Below are 22,261 nucleotides of genomic sequence, written 5' to 3'. Positions count from 1 at the left end.
CAGTAATTTGTCCAGATTGGGAACAAGGCAGTTCAGGAAACAAGTAAAGCCAGTGTTTTCCAGCAGCTCTTCTGTCCCACTTACAGGTAAGCCCCAAAAGAGAAGGGCCAGAATATCCCTGCTTAAGTTCTAACAGTAAAACAAACCAGTAAGCTAATTTTTTCTGGTTTTGTTTTTGAATGAGGGGCTCCCTGTGTGAGTTTCTGTAGCCCTTCTCAACCTCACAGAGAGCATGATGCTCCTGGAAGTAAAAGTGCACAGCCAGCTGAATTCTGCCAATTCATTTATGCAAATGCAGAACTTGCCCACACGCCCCTCCCAAAGCTGAGCTGGCAAACAGGTGTAAGAGCTACAGCAGGAGTAGAGTGGAACTGCACTGGACTGACAGAGGGCACAGGATCCTCCTGGCACATGGAAACCAACAAGAACCCCCAGCCTAAACAAGCAACAGCTGTCTTTGGACTTACAGCTCTATATCCAGAGAGGAACTTTAATTTTTTTGTTTAGCAACATCAGAAAAACATGAACAGCTTCAGTGAGGAGCTGGACTGCTGTGAGCTCTATCAATCCCTCCTTCTATGCTTCTGACATGCATATTGGGAATCTGTGTTGTGACACTTTTGAAAGGTAAGCTAAACAGGTTTTTTTCATTAGCTGCAATATAAAGTTCACTCACATGGTTCATGTAAGTACAACTATAAGGCAAAGATAACTGAAAAAGGATTTGAGCTCACCTTCTGTGAACTTCAGAGATGCACAGATGTACCTCAACTTCTGCTTATACAGTTTAATAACAAGAGGAGGAATTTGATTACCAAAGATCTAATATGATATGCACAATGTACTTGATGCTGATTCAAATAGAACAATTATTAGGCCAGACATGCTCACACAGCTGGAGAAAAGCTATTGCAGCTACCCCCACTAGCCTGGTTCAAATTGGGGAAGGGCTGGGAGAACTGAAAGAGAAAGCTGTACTGAACAATAAATGCTGGAGGAGATGCCCTACAAATTCATCCTATGAAAATTCCCTTCAAATATATGCCCCAAATGAAGTAAATGAATTGTGGGGGACTGGCTTGTGGAGAACAATAAGCAAACCCCTTAACAATAGTGACATAGTGGGTGGGGTTTGTACTGAGATCCCAAGGACCTTAAAATTGTTGGGGAATATTCCTTCTCAGGTCCTTGTGAATCCAAACCACAAACACATTCCTGTTTATTTGCTGGGTGTTTCTGAAAGCAGTAGATAGTTAAAAAATACCAAAGAACACCAAACAAACAAAACCCCACACACAGTTACAAAGAACTGGTGGGTCTAACAGGCACTGCTATAAAACTGTACAGCATTGACTATTCCAATGTCCAATAACAGATATGTTCTGGCTTAGAACAAGGAATTCCTCCTACCAGTAAAGACACAAACTGTACTGCACTATTCCAGGTCTCAAGAATGATAATGGAGATGCCGTTTTTGTTTTGTTTCATTCCCTCAAAAAAAAAAAAAAAAAAAAAAGCTGCTTGCAAAAAAACAGACCCAAATAAAAAAGCAGAAATCAGGAATTGGCTTTGTCATATGTGGAGGCGAACTTGAATGAAAGGGCCATTGATTGCAACCACTCCTATAATCAATAAAAAATAAAAAACGGGGTCCCTGGTGTTGTGGGTGTGAACCTCTCAAAACAAAACCAGCAATTTTCAGAGAGGGATGTTGGTAAGAGATTAGTAAGCAACTAGAATATGTTTCTAAAAAGTGTAGCCACTCTGGAATAACATAAAAGAATACTTTTGAACACTAAGGAGAAAATTTGTTATAGTGGTGAAGTCTATGGTTTGTTCATGAATATAAAAGGGAGGCAAAAACAATGGACTGGGAGTATCAGTATGCTCTGCTTTGCCAGGATTCCAAAGGCATGGCATGGTTGGACACCCCCTGGAATATTTGGGACTTACAAAACTAAAAGGACAATCCTATGAGACAAATTCAAGGCAAATGAAAAAGGCCCAAACAAGGGAATTGATGCAGCTTGTACTGCAGGAGCAGTCTCTGCAGCTGTGTCTTGTTGGGATGATAACAAGGGTGAGCAGTAGCCAGGGGTCACTTTACAAAGGGCCACAGGCTTTGCAGAGCTGTGACCAAAGCCATCCCGAGCTCCTCTGACTGCTCTCTGGCCAAAGTCAGTTTGTGTCTTTCTTAGAGGCTCTGGGGGGATGCTTCTTGTTCCCTTCTTCTGCAGTTATCACCTGTTTGTTTTGTTAATTCATTAATAGCATCAGCCCAGAAAATGCTGTGTTGTTGGAACTGTTACAATCCCTCTGGTCTTACCCTGCCTTTCCTTATGACACTCAAAATGCAGTGACACAGAAGGAAGCCTACATCAAGTCAAACAAGCAATTAGAAACAAGCTTGCCATTGGCAGCCTGCTGAGGGAAAAACCAAATTCCCTAACAAAACAACAACAAAACTCCACCATTTTATTCACATCCAAGTTTTCAGAGGCACTGTATATGCTGGCCTGTATTTTTTTCCTGCTCAGTTGATACCTTTCCCTTAAAGATGCAGTGCTGCAGTTATCAGACACTTTAGGATGCACCACTTCCACAGCAGAGCTAGCTGAACACCTCATGTTCTTTATTATGCATTAACAAAGGACTGTTCACTGAGATCTAAATGTTGATTCTGTTCAAGTAGGAAAGAAACAAAAACTATCACCCAAGGACCTGGGCCATTAACACAGGTATCTGTGTTTGCAGAGTTAATAAGCAGTACTCTCACCTAATTTCAACAAGGAGTCTCTTTTTTCCCAAACACAGAGTATTGATAGGAACTAGAAAATGAAATAACATTCCTATTCCACCCTTGTTTTCCAGTGAAAGGGGATTTACTCAATGGTTTATTGAGTGTTTCAGTGCTTGTTCAAAGTTAAGCACCTACCACTGGCCAGGGAGGGAGACCGGTTCCACAAGGCTGCTAGCATGAGGGAGCAGCAAAGGTGGCCACTGCAGGGGAAAGCTGAGCCAGGGAGGTAGGAGCAAGGCAGGCAGGGCAGGGGTAGCAACTACAAGAGGGAGTCCCACGGTACCTGAGTGAGGAGAGCAGAGCAGGGTGAGCCCCTGAGGAGCAGCCATCTGCAGCAAGGAGCAGGTCCAAGGGCAAAGCAGGCAGCCAGCAGGGCAGACACAGAGTCAGGGAGCAGCAAAAGGGCAGCTCTCACGCTTGAAAGGAGCTCCTAAGGCACAGCAGAGAAGGCTCAAGTGGAACTTTTCCCCACCTGGCTGTTTCTCAGCACCTGATGGTGCTGCACAGGTGCAGCACATTAGGGCTGAGCCAAGCCCTGGGGTAGGGAGGCTGCAGAGCTGGGGGGGCACTCAACCCCTCACAGTTACTGGCACCACCCCACTTGCCACAGTGGTCACAAACAGCTGAGGCCCTAACCCACCCTCCTGAGACAGCAGGACTCCTCCTGCAGGATGGTGATGCTGACAGACTGGAACAGATGACCAACAGAGGCGAGAAAAATTCTATCTGCTGCTTGGACTGCACTATTAGAAATGAACTCAAGGGTCTGGATAGAAAAAAAGTGAAACTCAGCAGATCAACCAGCAATAATGGGGCAAAGCACTATGGCCTTCCTCTGGTTTGAAAGGTATGACCTGGTCAGTTTTGCTACTCTTGCAGTTTCATATTCTATTATTACCATAATTTTCAAGAGTAATAATTCTTTGTAGTTCTAGAGAGTTTATATTATCTGTCTTGCTAGGATTGCAATTGTTCTTAGGTGGAATCCAGAGCTACTCATTTAGCTCCATCAGTGAGTGACAGAATAGTGCAGGTTAATGCTCTGGATGGGGATATTGAGGTTTGGCCTGGAACCCTACTGCTGAATCCCAGGCTGTGGATGATACCTCAAAGGAGCGTATCCCAGAAATTAGATGAGACTGGTAAAACTCTGGCTGTTGGGTGGCAACTAAATTCCTTGCCTAAGAGGCAGAGCAGCATGAGAGGGAGCTGGAAGGGGTTGGGAGTGTTCAGGACAGACACAGTGTGCTCAGAGTTTGGCAGAGGATGTGATACAGGGAGGTGTGTATGAGGATGTGGACATGGTGGGAATTTTCTGGATGCTATTTCAGTCTGTTGGCTTGGTTCAGCACAGAAGGTGTTCCTGGCAGTAAATTGAAGAGGGAATTGGGCATTTTACAAGCAATGTAACAGCAGGTTGGTGCTGAGAATGAAGATGCTGTGCCTTGGAGTGAAGTCAGGTTGGGGATTCAATGTGTGCAAGGAATTACAGTCCAGAGATGGCTACTGAGTGTTTGCTGGGAGGCAGAAGGGCATTGTAGGTCTGTGTGGTAACATGGAGATGCACCCACACGGGCTGTACCTGGGCCATGTAGGAACAGTGCCAAGTGGGGAATGAGCTGCTTGGTGAGAACCTCAAGTGCTAAATGAGTATTTGGAGTCAAGACCCAAATTCCTGTATTTTGTGTGTACACTCATTATGTGTTGGGCTGGAAAGAGTGGGGGGGATTCAGGAAGCGAACAAGGAACTAAAAGATACAGGTGGAACTCCTTAATTAGTTTCACATGGGCAACTCTAAGTGAACACAGAGGGCAATGTGGGAAAAAGGAGAAGCTCTGTCAGGCAGTTCCCCAAAACACCAAACACAAAAGCAGGGAGAGGGCTGCCCGATGGTGCTGGCAGTGTTGCAACACAGGATCTGGAAGTCTGTGGAATGGCCTTGGTGATTACGCAGGAAATAAAACAAGTTCCCTCCATAAACGTCCTGCCTGTGCCTATATCTTGGTCATACCTGCCCTCAGCCTGTGCATCCACTGCTGTGCTATACATGGGGTCTCCAGCAGGAACGTTTGTGACAGACTTCTGTCCACAGAGCCGTGTGTGGGAGGCTGGCGATGTCCTGAGGGGTTTGTGCGCTCGGCAGCTCCCGCGCTACCTCTCCCCAGAGCTGCCAGGCCCCACAGGTCCCCGGCCTCGGTCCGTGCCGGCGGAGGGGCCGGTGCGTCAGCCGGGAGCCCGAGGTATTGACAGGCCTGGCCGCAGATTCCAGCACGGCCTGAGAGCAGAGGCGGGGCCGCTTCCTCGGCCCGAGCGGAGGCGCTCGCCATGACAGGGGCGGGACGCGGCGTCCGCGCGCGGCCGCCGTGAGGGGGAAAGCGGAGACTCGGCGGGGCGGGGGCGCGTGAGGCGGCGCGCGCGGCCGCGGCTCCGTGCCAAGCCCCGAGCGCCGGGAGCTCGCGGGGCCCATGGCGGGCGCTGAGGCGGCGCGCGCCCCTCCCGCCCTCCTGCGCGCGGCCCCCGCTGCCGGCTCGGGCGCCGCTAGAGGGCGCTGGCGCCCCCCCGCCCCGCTGCGGGCGCGCATGCGCGGCGCGGGCGGCGGCGATGGCCCCGCAGTGACGGCCGGATCTAACGGCGCCACCGCGGAGCGCGCGCGGCCCGCCCGGCCCTGCCCGCGCGCCCACCGGCCCCGCGCAGGAGGCGGCGCCGCCGCCGCGGTGATGCGGCCGCGGTGAACCCCGGGTGCCTCCGCCGCCCTCCCGCCGCATCGGGCAGCGCGGCCCCGCCGCCGCCCCGCGCCCGTTCGCGGATCCTGCCTGCGGCCGCCGCCATGCCGGGCCGCCGCTGAGGGAGGCGCCGACAGCAGCAGGGGCCCCGCGGCGGGGCGGGTATGGCCCGCAGGGACCTGCAGTAGCGCCGCCGCCGCTGCCGCCCGGGCCGAGCCGCCGCTCGGAGCGAGGCCTCCCCCGCGGGAGGCGGAGGAGGAGCCGGCGCGGCCCCCTCTGGCAGGGCCGCCGCGGCCTCCGCGCTGCCGCCGCCGCTGCCGCGCGGCTCCAGGTGGCCCCGGACCAAGGTGACACCCGGCCGGCCCCCGCCCCGGGGCCACCTGCCCCCGCGGCCCGCGCAGACCTTCTTCGCACCGCGCAGCCGGCGGCGAGCGAGCGGCGGCGATGAACCCGGTGAATGCCACTGCTCTCTACGTGTCCGCGAGCCGCCTGGTGCTCAACTACGACCCGGCGGACCCCCAATCCTTTTCCGAGATTAACAAGCTCCTGCCCTACTTCAGGCAGTCCCTCTCCTGCTGCGTGTGCGGTGAGGATCTTTCTTTTGTTCCTGCACAATGAGCCTCCCCGGGGCTCCCGCACGGCCCTGGGCCCGCACCGGGGCTGCCTCGGCCTCGCCTCGCCCGGCCCGCTCCGGGGCAGCTCCCGGCAAAGTTTGCCGGGCCCGGAGTCCCCGGTGCCGCGGCCGCCGGGGGGGCGGCTCGGCGCTCGGGAGCGGCGGAGTGGGAACTGCCCGGGCTGAACCCGCCCCCGGCGCGGGGCAGCCGCGGGCAGGGCCGGTCACAAGGGCAGGGAGGCGGCAGGGGCTGTGGCTCGGCAGCCGCGCACGCTGCCAAGGCGGTGGCGGCGCGGAGAGAGTGTTTGCCTCGAAATGCAGCGCTTTATTATGGTCACTGCTTCACCGAGGGTACGGCGGTTGTCAGTGGTTATTGGAATACCCCGGTGTAGTGGAGTTAATCGCTTTAAAAAAGCGATGACTAAGAGCGAGCGTGGTAAAAGATGCCCCAAACGAAATACAGACCGTAGAGGCAGGGGAAGAGGAACTTCGTAATTTTTCCCCCCTCCTTGAAATGTAAACAATAAGTAATTCCGATTGAAAGCCAGGAAACAATAACTGATTTTGGGTTTTTTGTGCCTAGTAGAAAAATGTTCTGTAACGAATATTACCATTAAAAGCATACAGGCTGGAAGTGTGCTGGGCTTTCCCCACTCCTCTCCCCCAGAAAAGAGCGTTCAGTGTGCTGTGGGCAATGGCAGTGTCCGGAATTTCGGTGTTACAGGCTGGGGAATACTGGGAAGGAATTGCATTCTGCTGTGTTTACGGAGTGGGGCATGTGTCCGTTCCTGGGAGGAAGCTCTGGAATAAACTGTTAGGTTTCCTTGAACTTCCCTTTGAAGCCTTGGTCAGTGTCGGGAGGGAGCTCTGACCTTTTTAGACCTCTTGGTTGGTAAATTTTTTTTAAATCTCCTTTTTTCCCTCTGGTAGTTTTAAGTCCTGCCTGTTTGTGTTTGTATTTTCCTGACAGAGTGGTTTTATGTTCGCTGTGTTTGTCGATACCGATGTGTGTGTTACACTGGATTTGAATTGAATTACTGGGGTTTAGAAAGTTAAATATTTTATTTATTTACAGGATCAGGATTTAACTGTTGAGACGGCTAAAGTAGCGTTAGATGCTTCCTATCCTCTCGCTATTGGCTCCTCCCACTTAAAGTCTTTGAAAATAGAGATCTCTTTGCACTGGGAAAGAGGGAGCCCGTTCCCAGGATCTCTGCCTCGTCATTTCCTGAAGTAATTTGTCTTAAGGATTTTTCCTCCTGGAATCCCGATTCTAGTGTTGATGCATCTCTGCTTCTAATTTTTTATCACCTTAGGCCCGATTGATTCCAACTCCATTTGTGCTTTCTTCCCATAAATTCCTCCTGCTTTTGGTCAGTCACCAGACTGCTTTTGCCAAAAAATATGCAAATATCGTTCTGATTTTATTTAATAAGATATTTGCATTGCTGTGCTCTCTCCACTTTAAGCCTGGTCTTCTGAAATATGTTCTTTGTTCTCCTTGCCTTGCCTTCTTCCCTTCTTGGCCTTTTGCAATCTTAGTTTTACACTCTGTGCTGTTGAAATTGTCTATCTTTAATTTGTCCCTGCACAAATTCCTGAGCTTCCCCCCCCCCCCTTCTTCAGCTTTTCTTGCTTGGTTTTTCTGTCACTCTCAGTTTTGTAGACCAAACCAGGTTTTTAGTTTGTTTTCTTCTATTTCCTTGTGCCTCCATAGATGTTCCTGTTTAAAAACTACCTCTTGATGGTTCTGCTTTCTCTCTTGACCCTTTATTTTCTTTGAATATTAGGGTTCTTCCTTTGGTGTATATATTTTTTTTCCCACTGTGGCCAGCTTTCAGATAACTGTAGCTGCTGTTTATTTGAAATGTTTTGCTTACAGCTGATTAACCAGTCTTATCTGTGCCTCCTGGACTCCTGTTTGTGGTGTGTCAGTATCCAGGGGCCTCAGTAAATTCCACACTCTCTGTGAAGCCATGCAGTAAAACAGAGTTACTCAGGTGTCTGTATAGGGCCCGAGGTGGCCATGGGGGAGTGGGCCTGCCCCACACAGATCTGCTCACTCTGGTATTCCCAGTGTCACAAATCTGCAGTTCTGACTGGTAAAGGCCAATCCATCTTTTTCTTATTTGCTTTTTGTGTTCCTTTTCTCTTAGTGCTAAGAGCTGTTACACCTTTTACACCTTCTGAATATTTAAGGTCATTAAACGCTGTACAACCATCAGCCATTTAGCTTTGGTGTTTTAAAAGATAGAAGTCTAATTACTGAAGCAAAGGCTACATTGAGAGATCATGACAGTGAACACTCAGAACTCTGCCAGAATCCCAGAATATTCTGAGTTGGAAGGGACCCACAAGGGCCATGGCATGTAGGGAATGGCCCATGGAGGGGCTGAGCACAGAACCTTGCTGCTCTCAGCTCTGACCAGCTGAGCTAACTGGGCACTGTGGGTTTGGGTTGGCTTTTTTGTTTTAATACTTGAAAGTTTTTCTGATGCTCACTTCTTGCTGCTCTGTTTGTTTGTCTCTTTAGAACCTGAGACCCAAATAGGTGGCTCTGGGTCCATGGACATGGAACTGGGAGTGTCTGGTACTCTCCTTGCACAGATCTTTGTAAAGTGCTGAGTGCTTTGTTGGAGAAATGCTGCAGGAAGTATCACTAGTGGTTAAAGTCTCAAGTGCTGGACTTCTAGGAATTCCCTTGGGAAGTTACTCCACAAATTAGTGCTCCTGATGTCATCAGCTTTTTCTCAGTGTGTAATCTCTCTTGAGTGCATTCTGTAATGTTTTGTTATGTTGCAGGTATTAATTCCATGGTCCAGATTGTCCCTTTAATTTTAGGGAGCTGTTTTTAGGAGAAATGAGTGCTAGCTACATAAATCAGCTAACATTGCTGGGCTTCCACTGTGCTCCCAAAGCACGAGGCATAAGCCAGCTCATTTCCTTGTGATCCCATAGTCTTTTACACCAGCTCACATAGCAGGGGGGTGGCAGAAGTTTTTGGACCCACATAATTATGAAGTTCTAATTAAAGCTCTGATTTCAGATTCAGATTGGCACACATGGAGTTGCAGCAGTAGAAAGCCAAAATGTAAATACAGTATGTCAGTGCAAGTCAGCTGAATCAGTTCTGGGTGGATTCAAGGTCTCCCTCTTGCCTCATGATGGGTGATAAGGGTTCAGTTCTGTAGCTGGAACAGCCGTGTGTGTATTTCTAGGATTTCAGTGTGATCATGTGACAGTTTCCTGGACAGTGCTGTAGGTAATACATCATCCTTTTATAGGGACGTATAAGACAATATTTCCTAGAGCTTTTAAAACTTGAAAATAACTACTCCCAAGTGTGCATTAGGCAGAAGGGCTGTGCCTTGTGTGTTTTGAGGATGTGAAATACAAGTTTCAGCCTCTGGAATAAAGTGATTATTATAAAATTGCATGTTAATACACATTTAGTTTGAAAATAGCATAGTAGAATTTATGCAACAAACTTCTATGTTTTAAAGGTGCTGTCCATTGGGATAAACACCTTAGCAGTGCCATTCTCTGCTAACTGCAAATCATTGGCCTTTTCAACATTAAAAGCCTTCTCTGAAATTCTTGTAAGGGTTGAAATGCTAATAAGAGATAGGATTGCCAGTCAGATCAGCTTAGCTTTTTATCTTTAGCAAACTTCATTATGGAATCTCTGAAAGATATTTCAAAGGTATGTGAAAGATGGTTATTGCTGTTTGAGAGAGGTCTTGGAAGCTGGCAGGGCTGCAGGACAACGTTTTATGCTTGGCCAGGAACCCATCTGGTGCTGGGAAATACAGGATGAGAATACAGTTCTTGTCTTAAACATCCTGTAATCCCAGTAAGGGGATGTGAGACAACATGTGGCTTTAGGGAGATTAGGGGGGAGGAACAAAGAAACCCATGGCAGCACAGGCTGGTACTCACAGAGCCCCATCCGGTGCTCTGAGGCAGCTCTTGATGATTTTAGCCAGGGGTTGAAGGCTCAGTGCTGCAGCAGCATTGTGGAAGCAACTCCCAGGCATGGACAATGGCATGGATTGCCTAAAAAGTAAAATAAAAACTGTTAACTTTTGTTTTTCTATATAAAGAATAGTGTAAGGATGTTATTTCCCTCCTGCTCTTGTGTAAAAGCAATAGCCTGTTTTGAGAGTTTTGTACTGCCAAAGTTGAATGGAGTGTACAATATAAATACATATTATAATCAATTATACTTGGCACTACATCTGAAATGCCTCCATAGTTGGTGGTATACAGTTGTGTAAAATTTTCCATTTTGTGCCATTCTGTCCATGTGAAGGCTTCTCCTCCTCTTCCTCTCCTCTCTCTGAGGTCATTCTCCTTTGCTTCTGCAGTTCCTGTGTCCCCCAGTGCCCTTCCCTGGTCAGCAGCTCTTGGGGTGTGGTTCCAGGTCCCAGAGAGCTCGGGGCTGTGGGCAGCACTCTGTACTGGGAAATGGTGGGAACTGGGCCTGGACAGTTGGACTGAACTTCCTTCAAAGGGGAGGTACTTGAGTGACACCTAAACAGATGGAAACTTCCTGGAAAATTCAGTTTCCTGTCACAGACATGGAATAAGGGAGATGAAACAAATTCCCATTCTAATAAAACCTAATTATATGGATGATACTGGAGTTTCCATTTGGGATGTGAGCCATGGCTAATTTGAGCTTGGATGATAACAGTGTTAGAGTGAAAAAACCATGAGTTTTTAAAGTTTTGTGATGGAAAAGTTTAGCTTAGGACTTCTTCCTTGTCCATTCTTCCAAGGCTGAGGAGAGTGAAGGCTGATTCATGATCTGTGCTGTTAGATCAGAGCTGCCTATTATGTTTGAAAATTGATCTGGTTCCGTGGGGTTTTTTAGGTATTTTCTCCATTGACATTTTCTTCTTTCCTCTGTTTTCAGTTATGAGAAATACTGTAAACAAAAGTACTGGTAGTTTTTAAAAGTACATTATTTTTCCCTTAAATATGGTCATGAATGGTTGCCAAAACACTTCTGAATTTGTGGAGAATGTGAAAAATAATCAGCATCTCTGAAACAAACATCAGAGAGCATGGACCAGGGGACTAAGTACCTATCAAATACCTTCTGCTGCAGGTATTCTGTTTGTGCTTGGTGTGGGGAGCAGTTGTCTATAAAATGTCCAGTCACACATCTCTGTATACACCAATTTTTACTCAAGAACATGTTGGGTGATTTCCTCTTAAAATCTCCCTACTCAACTTCGTTTCCCTTTCCTGTTTTCAAACCCTGTGTGTGACTCCTGGGAGAACTGCTTTGTCAAGGTTGTCTGCATTGTACTGCAGAAGTTTTGATAACAGAAAGTTCTGCCAGTAGAATTTAAATTGGTTTCTAAACTAAAAATACTCCTCTGCCTTAGAGGAAAATCGAGTAGGAAGAGAAGTAGCTGTGGTCCCCTCGGTGGCAGCTGGATGACAGTGACTTCCAAAGAGAGTTGCAGTGCTGTCTTTGCTGGGATTGGAGAGGAGCTGGGAGGTGATGGATGGCTTTGGTGGTGCCTGAGGGTATTGATTAAAGCGATTGTGTTCCCGAGTGTTTAGAGAGGAGTTAATGTGTTGCCAGGAGGCATCTTTATTGGGATGGCTGAGCTCTGCCGTCCTGGGCAGGGAGCACTCCAGCACCTTCCTCTGCCTCTGTTTGCTTTGCTACCCAAGATTTACAGTCATGCCTCTCAATACCGACTGCGCATTCCTGGATGTTGAGTTGGAGCCTTTAGTAAGGGCAGAAAACATTCCCTGGGGCTGGGCAATGGCTGGGAAGTGCTGGCAGTGGAGCCTGTGCTGCGCTCCGAGCTCTGCAGGGAGCACAGGTTTCCCACTCTCCCGGAGGCATTGCCGTGATGGAATTCGGTGTCTCCTGAGCCCGCCCGCGGCTGGCGCCCTCTGCACTGTGGCACTGCTCGCTTCACTCCGAGATTCTCATTGCCAGCATTTTTGGTTGGTGTGCAAAAATTGTTTTCACTGCTTTTTGTTTGCTCTGGGAATGTGATGAACTTGATCTATAACTTCCAAAGGAAGTTCTAACTCTTGTGAGTGTTTGTGCAGCTTAGAAACATGTCATTATTTTATACCCATAGGAGAAATGTTAACTTTGCTATTTGAAACTTCTCAAAATACAGCAATCTTGACTTTTGGAAAACATCATTATGTGAAAATTTTACAATGCATGGTGAAAAAGATTAATTTATCCATCTTCTTAAAGCCTCAAAGTTTGAACTTTATCACCTAGTTTGCTAAAAATACATTTAGAATTTTTCCAGAGATTTTGTAAACACAAGGACTTTCAAACAGAACTATAACTTTGACATAGGACTTAGTAAAAATATTCTCTTGTGTCTTATGTGGGGGGTGAGCTCAAGGCAGTCAGTCCCTTCTGCAGTTATAATGCAATTTGTTGTAGTTTTTTTCCTTGAACTTCAGCTAAATAGGTTGACTGTATTTCTCCAGATATAAAGAAAAATAGTCTAACTGTCTTCTGATCATGGTTAATTTGGGTTCCCATGGTGTTCAGGCAAAAACAGTGCAGTTTTTATTTTGTCAGAGAGTTATACAAACATTAATTCATTAGTCACAACTGTCCCTATATGAGGGTAATAATGTCTTTAGCAATTTTTTCATAGTTGTGTGTTCATGGAGGATGTGCAGAAATATTCAGTAGCCAGCAAAACGTTTTCTCTGATAAAATTTTGAAATAAGTATTTTTAGTTGATCTGGGGTTTTTTAGTGCTTCTTTTTTTCGTGTCCCTCACATTTCCATTATACCCAGCAAGGAATTTTTAAGTGTTTGTGGATGTCTTGGTCAAATTCTGGTGGTGTGGTTGGGGTGATCTAAGGGCAGGGTGGTGTTTGCAGGAAGAAATCATTTCTCATAGTTCACAGGGAAACTCTTATTGTTTCTCAGAGTTCTGTACTGGGAATCTTGGGGAACATTTTTTTGTTTCTTCTTTTTGGCCGAATTGAACAATTTCTCTGTACAGAGCCTTGTGTCAAAGCCCATGGAAGGATCACACATCTGTAGTGCTCTTGTTGTGAACTGCCCTTACTCTGTTCCATGTTCTGCAGCTGTGGGTTCAGAGCTGTGCCCCTGGAATGTTGCAGAGATGTGGTTGTGTCTCAGAGCACATTTTGGGAACATGCTTTGGGTGGGACACCTGGGGACAGGGCATCCAGCAGGTTTCACTGAGAGGAGCTGCCCAACATTTTACTACCTGAGACAGCTACTAGGGCAGGGGTGGGACAAACATCAGTCTGGGGAATCTGTCTCCTGACTTTGGTGCAGTTTTGGTGAAATTCATCAAATCCAACGTGGTCCAGCCCACCCTGAGTGTGGGTCTGGAATTGGGGGGGGGTTAGGGCTTGGGGTCTGTGAGACCTTTCTCTGCTGTCATGTCCATGCACTAATCTCTGTGAGTCAGAATGTATTCAGTTTTCTTGTTTTCTAGGAAGTACCCAGATCTCCCACCCCTCTAAAACAGATCCCACACATTTGTTGTATTCCTCTGCAGATGGCTGACAGACCTTTTTGCTGCTCATCATATGCCTGCCTGTCTGTCATCAGATAGTTTTGCAAATAGAGCTTTTAGGGGGTTTATCCAACTCGGGAAACGCTGCTTTTGAGGGTATTTTCTGTTGTGTTTTGCCTTAAAGCCTCGTTGAGCTGCTGCTCATTCTTCAGTGGGCTCCAGCTGATCATTTCTTGGGTGAGAAGATGCTGTGTGGGGTGGCAGGGAGCAGTTCAGGGAAGAGCAGGGATTTGCCTTCCCGCTGTGCTGCAGCCCTGGAGCTGCAGGAGAGGGGTGGCTGAGACAAACCCTGAGCAGTGGTGTCACACTCTGAGATCCAGCTCCTGTCCTTCAGGTGCTCCTGAGCTCTGAAGCTTGGACAAGTTGTTGGAGCTTTCTGGCTGTTGCTGATTATTTTAGTAGAAACAATCAGATGATGTTTAATCCCAAAATGAAAAGACTGACAGTACAGCAGTGCAGCTGTCAAAGCTCCAGCTGTGGCTATGACTTTGGGGTCCTTGGCATGTAGAAGTCTGTGTGTGAAACCTCAGATGGGTAGAGCTTCCTGCTCCTCAGAGCTTGGTAGAGGCTCAGCATTTCTGTTTCTGTAGCTGTGGTTTATAAATAATCTGGTGCTCCCTGTGCTGTTTGCTGGGCACAGGTTGGTGGGTGAGCTGCCCTCTCCTCCTGTGTGCCATGGCTGCCCCAGTGCTGGCTGAGCACCAGAGTGCTTCTGGTGATCCCAGTGCAGCCAGGATCAACCCCAGGGATAAATTTGTATTTGTAAAAAGAATTTGACTTATTTTTTTCTATTTTACTTCATGAAATTAAGATTAAATAATGAAATAATTCTTAAGACTTTGGGTTGTTGGAAAAGCCAAGATAATTTTTAGTGATTAATGTTCCAGTAGCATTTCCAAGGACCCTAAATTAGATATTTGTGTTTAGCCCTTTCCTGCCTTTGCTGAGGATAGTTGAGAATAGCTGGAGCTACCTGTTCAAGCCTTTCTTCACAGTGAATTTCATCCATTAGGAGAGTATTTGCTAGATACAGACACCTTAACAATTGTTTTGATTCCCAATTCTTGTCCTCCCTTTGGTCTCAGAGACACAATTTGCAGATGCTTCCCCTTGTCCCTGCAGCTGTGAAATAATGCTCATTAAGGACCACAGCAGGAAGTATTCCATGTGTTTTAAGTGACCTCCCTCCAGCCCCCGGGACAGCCTTTCCAGATCAGCTGGGATGTTTGGTAAATAATATATTAAAAGTTTTTCCTCTGTATATACTCCTCATTAATTGTAAGTGCTGATATTAAGGAATGTATTTAGTCAACCTTCCTGAAATCAGGATAGTTAAGAGCTGATGTGGAAGGAAAGTCTTGTATTGGAGGCTTTGTAAGAACACAGTTTTGCTTTTGGTCTATTGATAAACCCCTTAGAAAAGAGAGTGAGTAAGGACAGAGCAGGGTTCAGTAGCACCAGGCCACACAGGGCTGTGAAACTGAAGGTCTGAAGTGAGTAATTGTGGAAGGGTCTAATGCAGGTGAGTGGCTGCACAATAAAATGAAAAATTACATTTAGCTTAGATAAATACTAAATTATAAGCATGGAAAAATATTAACTTCAGGGCCCACTGTATTTATATCTTGGAGATCTATATAAATTTTAAAATTTCTAGAGAGGGGCAGCACTGATGGCCCCCAGGCAAAAGTGAGATCTTGCCATGCAAAACCTCGAGGTTCCAAAAAGGCTCAGCTGCTGTTTGTGGGACAGTGCTGCTGACTTAGTGCCCCTCCCTGAGTGTTACAAGTACTGAAACTTAATTTTATGGGAAATTAGCATCTCATGGTTGACATTTGTTTTTAAACCTGTCAGTATTAAGACTGAGAAGAGTGATAGTGCCACAGAATCCATACAAGAGAGAAACTTTGAAGAATGAATATTCAATGAGATGAGTTGAAACAGAAAATATTCCCACAGCTCAGGCAATTCCTAATGTCTCTCCAGTGTAGGTTGTCTGGCATTTACTGGGAGTAGAACTTGCTCTGTTCTTCCTGGCAGTGAGAGCATGTGAAGTGTTTTGTCTTGTCAGTCCGTCTGGTTTTTCCCTCAAAGCCTCCAGAAATTTAAATTTTCCTGTATCTTCTTTTAGCATTTGTACTTATTCAGGAGTTACAGCCAAATTTATTTTGGGAGAAATAAAACACACTGTTGGTGATGCCTTTTTTAAAAATCTAATTAAAAGTTAAGGTGGTATCTTGTTATTTGGTGCTATCTCTGAAGTATTTTAGTTCTGCAAAGCATAATAACTCAGCCTTATTGTCCTAAGGAGCCAAGAGAGGCTACTGGTGGATGAGGAGTGCTCCCAGCTGCTTTGTGTCATTAATTAATTGGGAATTAATTAATACTGGTGGCTTTTGGCCCTGGGAGCGCTGTAGTTCCAAGGCTCTGAAGCGTCTGCACTGGCCAGGGCACAGCTCCTGCTGGTCCTGTTGGACTCAGGATCCAGGGGGCTGGACCATTGCTGGGGAGCTCTCTGCTGAAGGACAGAGCTTCTTTGAGGAGATGGTGGGATTTAAAGTTTTGGTTTTGTTCTCTTCAGGGAACTTTTCTCCTGAAATCAATTTCCATCTTAGGACCACAATGGCCACCTCTGCCTGTGTTGTTTATATTGTGTCATGTCAAGGGAACTTGGGGAAAAAACCCAATAATTCCTCCTGCAGGTTGGACTGTGAGACTTCATGTTCTGTCTGCTGGCTTTAACCTTCCCAGCTTGATGTGATGAGTGTTTGTTTGTCTTCTGCTGGTGGGGCCTTGTTACACTGTGACACAGGGCAGGGCTCATTCTGTGCCACCTGCCAGATTGCTGAACAACTGGATTTCTCTCCATTTGTTAAAAATTACTGTGTCATGCCAACCTGAGCACTGACTCTTGTGATTTGTTGCCCAAAACCCAGTTTACATCAAGCCACACCCACTGAATGACGGCTCAGGTGCTGGGAGCCGCCCCTTCCCAAAGAGAGATCAGGGAATGCAGGGAAAAGGGGTCAGAGAAGTGAGCAATGAGAGAAATTATCTTTGATATTTTGGGGTTTTTATCCCAGTCTGATTTGATACATGCACTTTGCTTCCTCTTCCCAAGTTGTTTAATTTTATTCACTTGTTGCAGCAGATTGTTTTCACTTTGGAAAAGCTGGGTGGGAATTCCCTGATGGCTGTAACTCATCCAGCAGAGGCTCCTTATGAGAGAAAGATCTGATCAGAGCTGAGAATGTGCTGCTGGGAGGGGAGGGAGCCCTGTTGCTGGGGATGACTATAGATACTCTGCAATTTAATTTAGGAGATGGAATATCTTTCTGGCCTAGAGCTGCCTGGAAATAGCAAAGCAATGCTGTCACTTTCTGGATATAGGAACTAGTTGGATTGTTTCTATACAGAATTTAGTTTCACTTGTTCTTTCATATTTTATCTTTAGGTAATATTTGAGTTGTTCTTAAGGAAAACCAAAACCATTCTTCCAGGTTTTTACAGTTTTGGGGATCTGCAGACAAAACCTTCCAGACCGTCAGTGCTGGGGGCCTGAAACTTTCTGGGCTGTCAGGGGTGTATGGATTCCTTTAGTAGCTGATTTTTATTATTTTTTCATTCTAAACAGTAAAATATTGAGAAAAAAATTCTTTACTCTGATGGCTTCACTAAATGCTAAATGAAAAATAACAAGGTCTGCTGTGTCTTCTTCTGTTTAGAGGTAGATATTTCATAATTTTTACATTCCTTTCAGAGTTTTCCCTCTCTCTGCTCTGTTCCCATTTGTTTTTACTAATTCCATTAAAATCTTTGCAGTAAGTTATCATGGAAGTTTATTATTTCACTTTTGGTAAATTCATAGAAATCTTGTGTGTTCTATAAGTTTCCTTGGACAAAGCTGAAGGGGAGAAGGTGATCATTAGTGTTGTAGTTGAGAATGTTTCTAAAGGCTGCAGCACTCAAGTTGTGGTGTGATGGCTTTCTTCTAATTTTATCTAATGTTTTAAAACCAGGTTGGCAGCTGTGGGAATTTGTACGGGCAGTTGTTTGGATGGGATGTTTTCTTGTGAATAACTCAACTTTTTGAGTAACTTTTTTTGATAGTACAAAAAAGTTCATCCAGTAATGTCTTGGAAACCTGCCTTAAGTCCATTGTAATCTTCCTTTTCCTTTTTCTCATAGGAAATTTGCTACAAGACCCTATTGCTCCTACCAACTCCAATTGTCAGCATTATGTCTGCAAAACGTGCAAAGGCAAGAAGATGATGATGAAGCCCTCGTGTAGCTGGTGCAAGGACTACGAGCAGTTTGAGGAGAACAAGCAGCTGAGCATCCTGGTGAACTGCTACAAGAAGCTGTGCGAGTACATCACGCAGACGCCGCTGGCGCGGGACATCATCCAGGCCGTGGATTGCTCTGCAGACCTGCTGGCTCTGCTCAAGGATGGGGCACCGCTGCACGAGGACACCGACAAGTCCTCGGATGCAGCCCTGGCTCTGTGTCTGACGCACTCCCCAGTCCCTTCCACGTCGGAGCTGGCGACGGACGCGCCCGGGGGGTTCACGGCGCTGCCCGAGAGCACCCCCAGCCTGGACCTGCGGGGCTCTGTCATCAACGGGCTGCCCCCCTGCAACGGGCTGGCGGTGGAGAAGCTGGGCGTCAGCATCCCCTCTCCCGAGCACGCCAGCGCCATCGACGTGTGCAGCACCGGGGATTACATCAAAACCGAGGACATCCCCGGCGGCCTGCAGCCCGTGTGTGACACCGTGGCCACCAGCGACCTGTGCCCCGCGGGCATCGACATCTGCGGCTTCAGCGAGGACATCAAGCCGGGCGGGTCGCTGCTGCTCAGCGTCGAGGAGGTGCTGCGCAGCCTGGAGACCGTGTCCAGCGGCGAGGTGTGCGACTCCAACCTGCAGCCCGCCTTGGAGGCCAACATGGCCAACGGCCCCTTCCTGCAGCTCTCCCCCCCTCCCCTCAGCCATAACATTTTCATGGCCACAGATGCTTCTCCTCACGGGCTCTCCTGCACGGCAGCCACGCCCAAGGTGGTGAAGCTGAACAGGAAGCGCTCTCGCTCCGAAAGCGACAGCGAGAAGGTTCAGCCTCTGCCCATCTCCAGCATCATCTGCGGCCCCACGCTGGGAGCGTCGGCTCCCGTCACGGTCAAACAGGAAAATAAAATGTCTTTGCAGCCTATTGCGACTGTACCCAATGGAGGAACTACTCCCAAAATCAGTAAAACTGTGCTCCTGTCTAACAAAAGCGTGAAAAAGAACTTAGAACACGCCCCTAAGAAATCCCACCCGAAAGCCAAACCGGGGGTGCTGAAAACAAAAGACAAGGCAAAGGAGAAAGTTCCCAGCAGTAACGTTATGCCAGGAAGCCCAACAAAAACTGTGTATAAAAAGCCACAAGAAAAGAAAGGGTGTAAATGTGGTCGTGCCACCCAAAATCCAAGTGTTCTTACATGCCGTGGCCAACGCTGCCCTTGCTACTCTAACCGCAAAGCCTGCCTTGACTGCATATGCCGTGGCTGCCAAAACTCCTACATGGCTAACGGGGAGAAGAAGCTGGAGGCCTTTGCAGTGCCAGAAAAGGCCTTGGAGCAGACTCGGCTTACTTTGGGCATTAATGTGACAAGCATTGCCGTGCGCAATGCCAGCACAAGCACCAGTGTAATCAATGTGACAGGGTCACCAGTAACGACGTTTTTAGCTGCCAGTACACACGATGAGAAAAGTTTGGATGAAGCTATAGACATGAGATATGACTGTTAAACCTTTCTTTCTTTTCCCTGCCATCCGTAGGGGAACTGCTACAGGTTTAAGGCAGCTATGGTTCTGTTTAACTTGCTGGAGCTCCTGCGTTTAGATCACTTGTATCAAGTGTTTTTCATTGCTATGTTCTGTGTATTAGTGTCTGGGAAATAGTTGCAGATAATGGAGGAGTTACCCTAAAACTGTTTTTAGTTCTTACAGCACCTCATAGTTTGAGATGGATTGCTGATGTAAATGATTTTATCACAAGATCTTTTGACAAGGAATATATTGACCTCATTGTACTTGCTCATGCTTTGTGCTCAGTCAAAGCTTTGGCTTCAGTGTAGCATCCAGATAGTGCATCTCAACTGTGCTAGGTGATGGTGTAGAGAAATAATTATTTGATGGGTTACAGTCACCATGAGCAGGAAATGACCTGACATTCCTGTGGGAAAGGCAGTACGAGCTGGGGGATACACTCCAGAAAGGGTAGGTAGTGGTGATTGTGAGAATTGGTTGTGCCCTCTACTGAACAGCATACAGTTAAAAAAGATTAATAAATATACTGAGCTGGCAGGCCAAAAGGCATCTCAGGCTGCAGGCAAGGCTCAGGAGGGTCGGGTGGATGCAAAGGTTGAGTTCCAGCTTGGATACCCTGTCCTGGTAATGACATCATCATCCTTGGGGTTTGTCTTCCTGACACTTCACGGGTCACATCCCTGTTCAGTTGCCCCTCTGTGCCAGCCCCCTGTGCGTGACAAGTCACTGAGGGGCTGGGCTGGGGCAGAACATCACTGGTAGCCTTCAAAGGCTCGAGTTCTGTTAGCACCATCCTCTCCCTTTCCCAAGTTCCTGCTGTTTCACTGCTGTTGCTTCTAGGGAAGAGAAGGGGTTTTGTGGGTTACAGGAAGTCCTTGGCTGATTTTCCCCCCTCTGGTGCTGATCGGTGCCAGGGCTACAGGGAGATGCTGCAGCACTTATCACCACTGGGGGGGTTTGATCAGGTTTGTAACAGAGCCAGGACCCCTCCCACGGAGGGGAGTTCCTGCTGACAGGCATCTCCCAGCCAGGGCACAGGATCGAGGGCTATCAAAGGTCAAATTTTTGGGGTGTTTTCTAAACAGAATAAGCTATCTATAACTCACTCCACCCTAAACCTATCTCACTTTTTGCTAAAATGTTGAAAGCAGCTTTTGAAGGTCATTGCTTTTCAACCTGGGCCAAAAGGCTCGAAAATAGAAAAATAACACAAAGTTGTTGAGCTTATCTGGAAAAGTGTTACAGTGAAAGAATTCCTCTTAGGAATTCAGCTTTGTGCAAAAATGGTTGATTTCAGCGCAATCCCTAAATAAAAGTGCAGGCACAAGATTCAGTTGTGCCTTCAGGGCTTTGTTGGAAGCCTAAAATGTTGAGATTGCTTTGTGAAAGTAGAAATTCTCCACTTGGAATGATAGAGCACAACCCAAACATGGGCTGATTCGAACACAAACATTACTGTCTGATTTTAAAGGCCATTCCTGTTTCAGCAGCATGTTAAATAGTGTGTGGATTTTTTAGTTCCTTTCCTGCTTCCATCTCCCCTTTTCCTCAGGCACAGCCCCCGCGGTGCTTTCCGGCCCGGCGCTGGGTGTGCTTTGATTTGGCACAAAGCACGTACAATGATGGTTCCTCACCGAGAAATGAGCAAAACCCTTTGGACACAAATGGCACCTCCTTTTGTTTTGTAGTGTACCATGGTGTCATTTTCTGTGAATGTGGTCAGAGCTTTTTGTTGGTTTTGGTTTGTTTCTCCCCCCGTCTTTTTTGTGGGGTGGGCAGGGTGGGGGGTTAAAGCCATAGGAAGAAAAATGTGATGTACGTGTCCAGTCTGTACTTTTTTGTTTTTGTTTTGCAAGAAGAGTTGAAAAATATTTTTGATAATGAGTAAATGGTGGAAAATGCTTCTTAGTATTCTTGTCTTTATTTGCCAACCCAAGTACCTAAGATCTGTGTTTTTTAGCCCTCATGAGATTTAACGATGTCCTATTAAAATGTATTTAGTTAAACTTGTATGTGATTTTTGTGTTGACCCAGAGGGATCCTACCTCTAATTTGGTGGTTTGATCGTGACCTACTAATGTAAATCTGTTTATTAGTCCACTACGTGTAAGCGAAGTAGCGACCCGGAGTCTGGGAGTGGCTGCACAGCACGGGTTGTGTCGGAATGCTTTTGCAGAGCTGTTCAGAGTTTTGCTGAGATTGTTGATGGTACATTTTTAGGACTTTCATGAAATTAAATACAAAGTACCTTTGCTCCAGAAACGTGGGAGTATTTGGAATCTTTACTATCTCACTGCTGCATTCAATGTGGTACCAAAAGTTGGAGAACTTAGGTCAAGAGTGTTTCAGAGCGCCGACAGGAGAGCCCTGATGGTTAATGTAAAACTGCAAATGGTAGATTCAGGTTGTTTCTAAAAACATTTCCTTTTATGCTGCCACATTCTTGAAATGTATATTAAAATTCAAATTGATTTAATAAATGTTAGTTTTCTAATTCTATTTGGCAACTGCTGAAGGCATCAGTGTGGCATATGTTGAACTCACTGTCTAAATATTACTTAGTGTGTTGATGATTAATTCTCTAATTGTTTAAATTAGGGTTGGCTTGGTTTGGTTTCCTTGCCCTCCTGGCTAGTTGTTTATGAGCTGAGCAATGGAAAGGATTGTCTTGGTGCTGACAGGAATTCCAGCAGCTCCAGTTGGGAGAGCATTCCTTCCACAGCAGCTTCCTGGTTTGGGGCCTTCCTGCCTTGGCTTG

At 46.8% G+C, this 22,261-nt stretch overlaps 1 protein-coding gene across 1 annotated transcript; it reads left to right on the top strand.

The window, feature by feature from the left end:
- The first annotated feature begins 5,888 nt into the window (after positions 1-5,888).
- Positions 5,889-22,002, top strand: MSL2 (MSL complex subunit 2). Its single transcript, XM_066556883.1, has 2 exons — positions 5,889-6,110; positions 17,885-22,002. Exons 1-2 carry the CDS (start codon positions 5,969-5,971, stop codon positions 19,480-19,482), a joined length of 1,740 nt encoding a protein of 579 aa, XP_066412980.1. The 5' UTR covers positions 5,889-5,968; the 3' UTR covers positions 19,483-22,002.
- The last annotated feature ends 259 nt before the right edge of the window (positions 22,003-22,261 follow it).

Source organism: Molothrus aeneus, chromosome 10 (genome assembly GCF_037042795.1).
Source record: "Molothrus aeneus isolate 106 chromosome 10, BPBGC_Maene_1.0, whole genome shotgun sequence".
NCBI classification, from domain to species: domain Eukaryota; kingdom Metazoa; phylum Chordata; class Aves; order Passeriformes; family Icteridae; genus Molothrus; species Molothrus aeneus.
The sequence above is the reverse complement of the archived record's forward strand: the minus strand, read 5'-3'. Positions and strand labels throughout refer to the sequence as shown.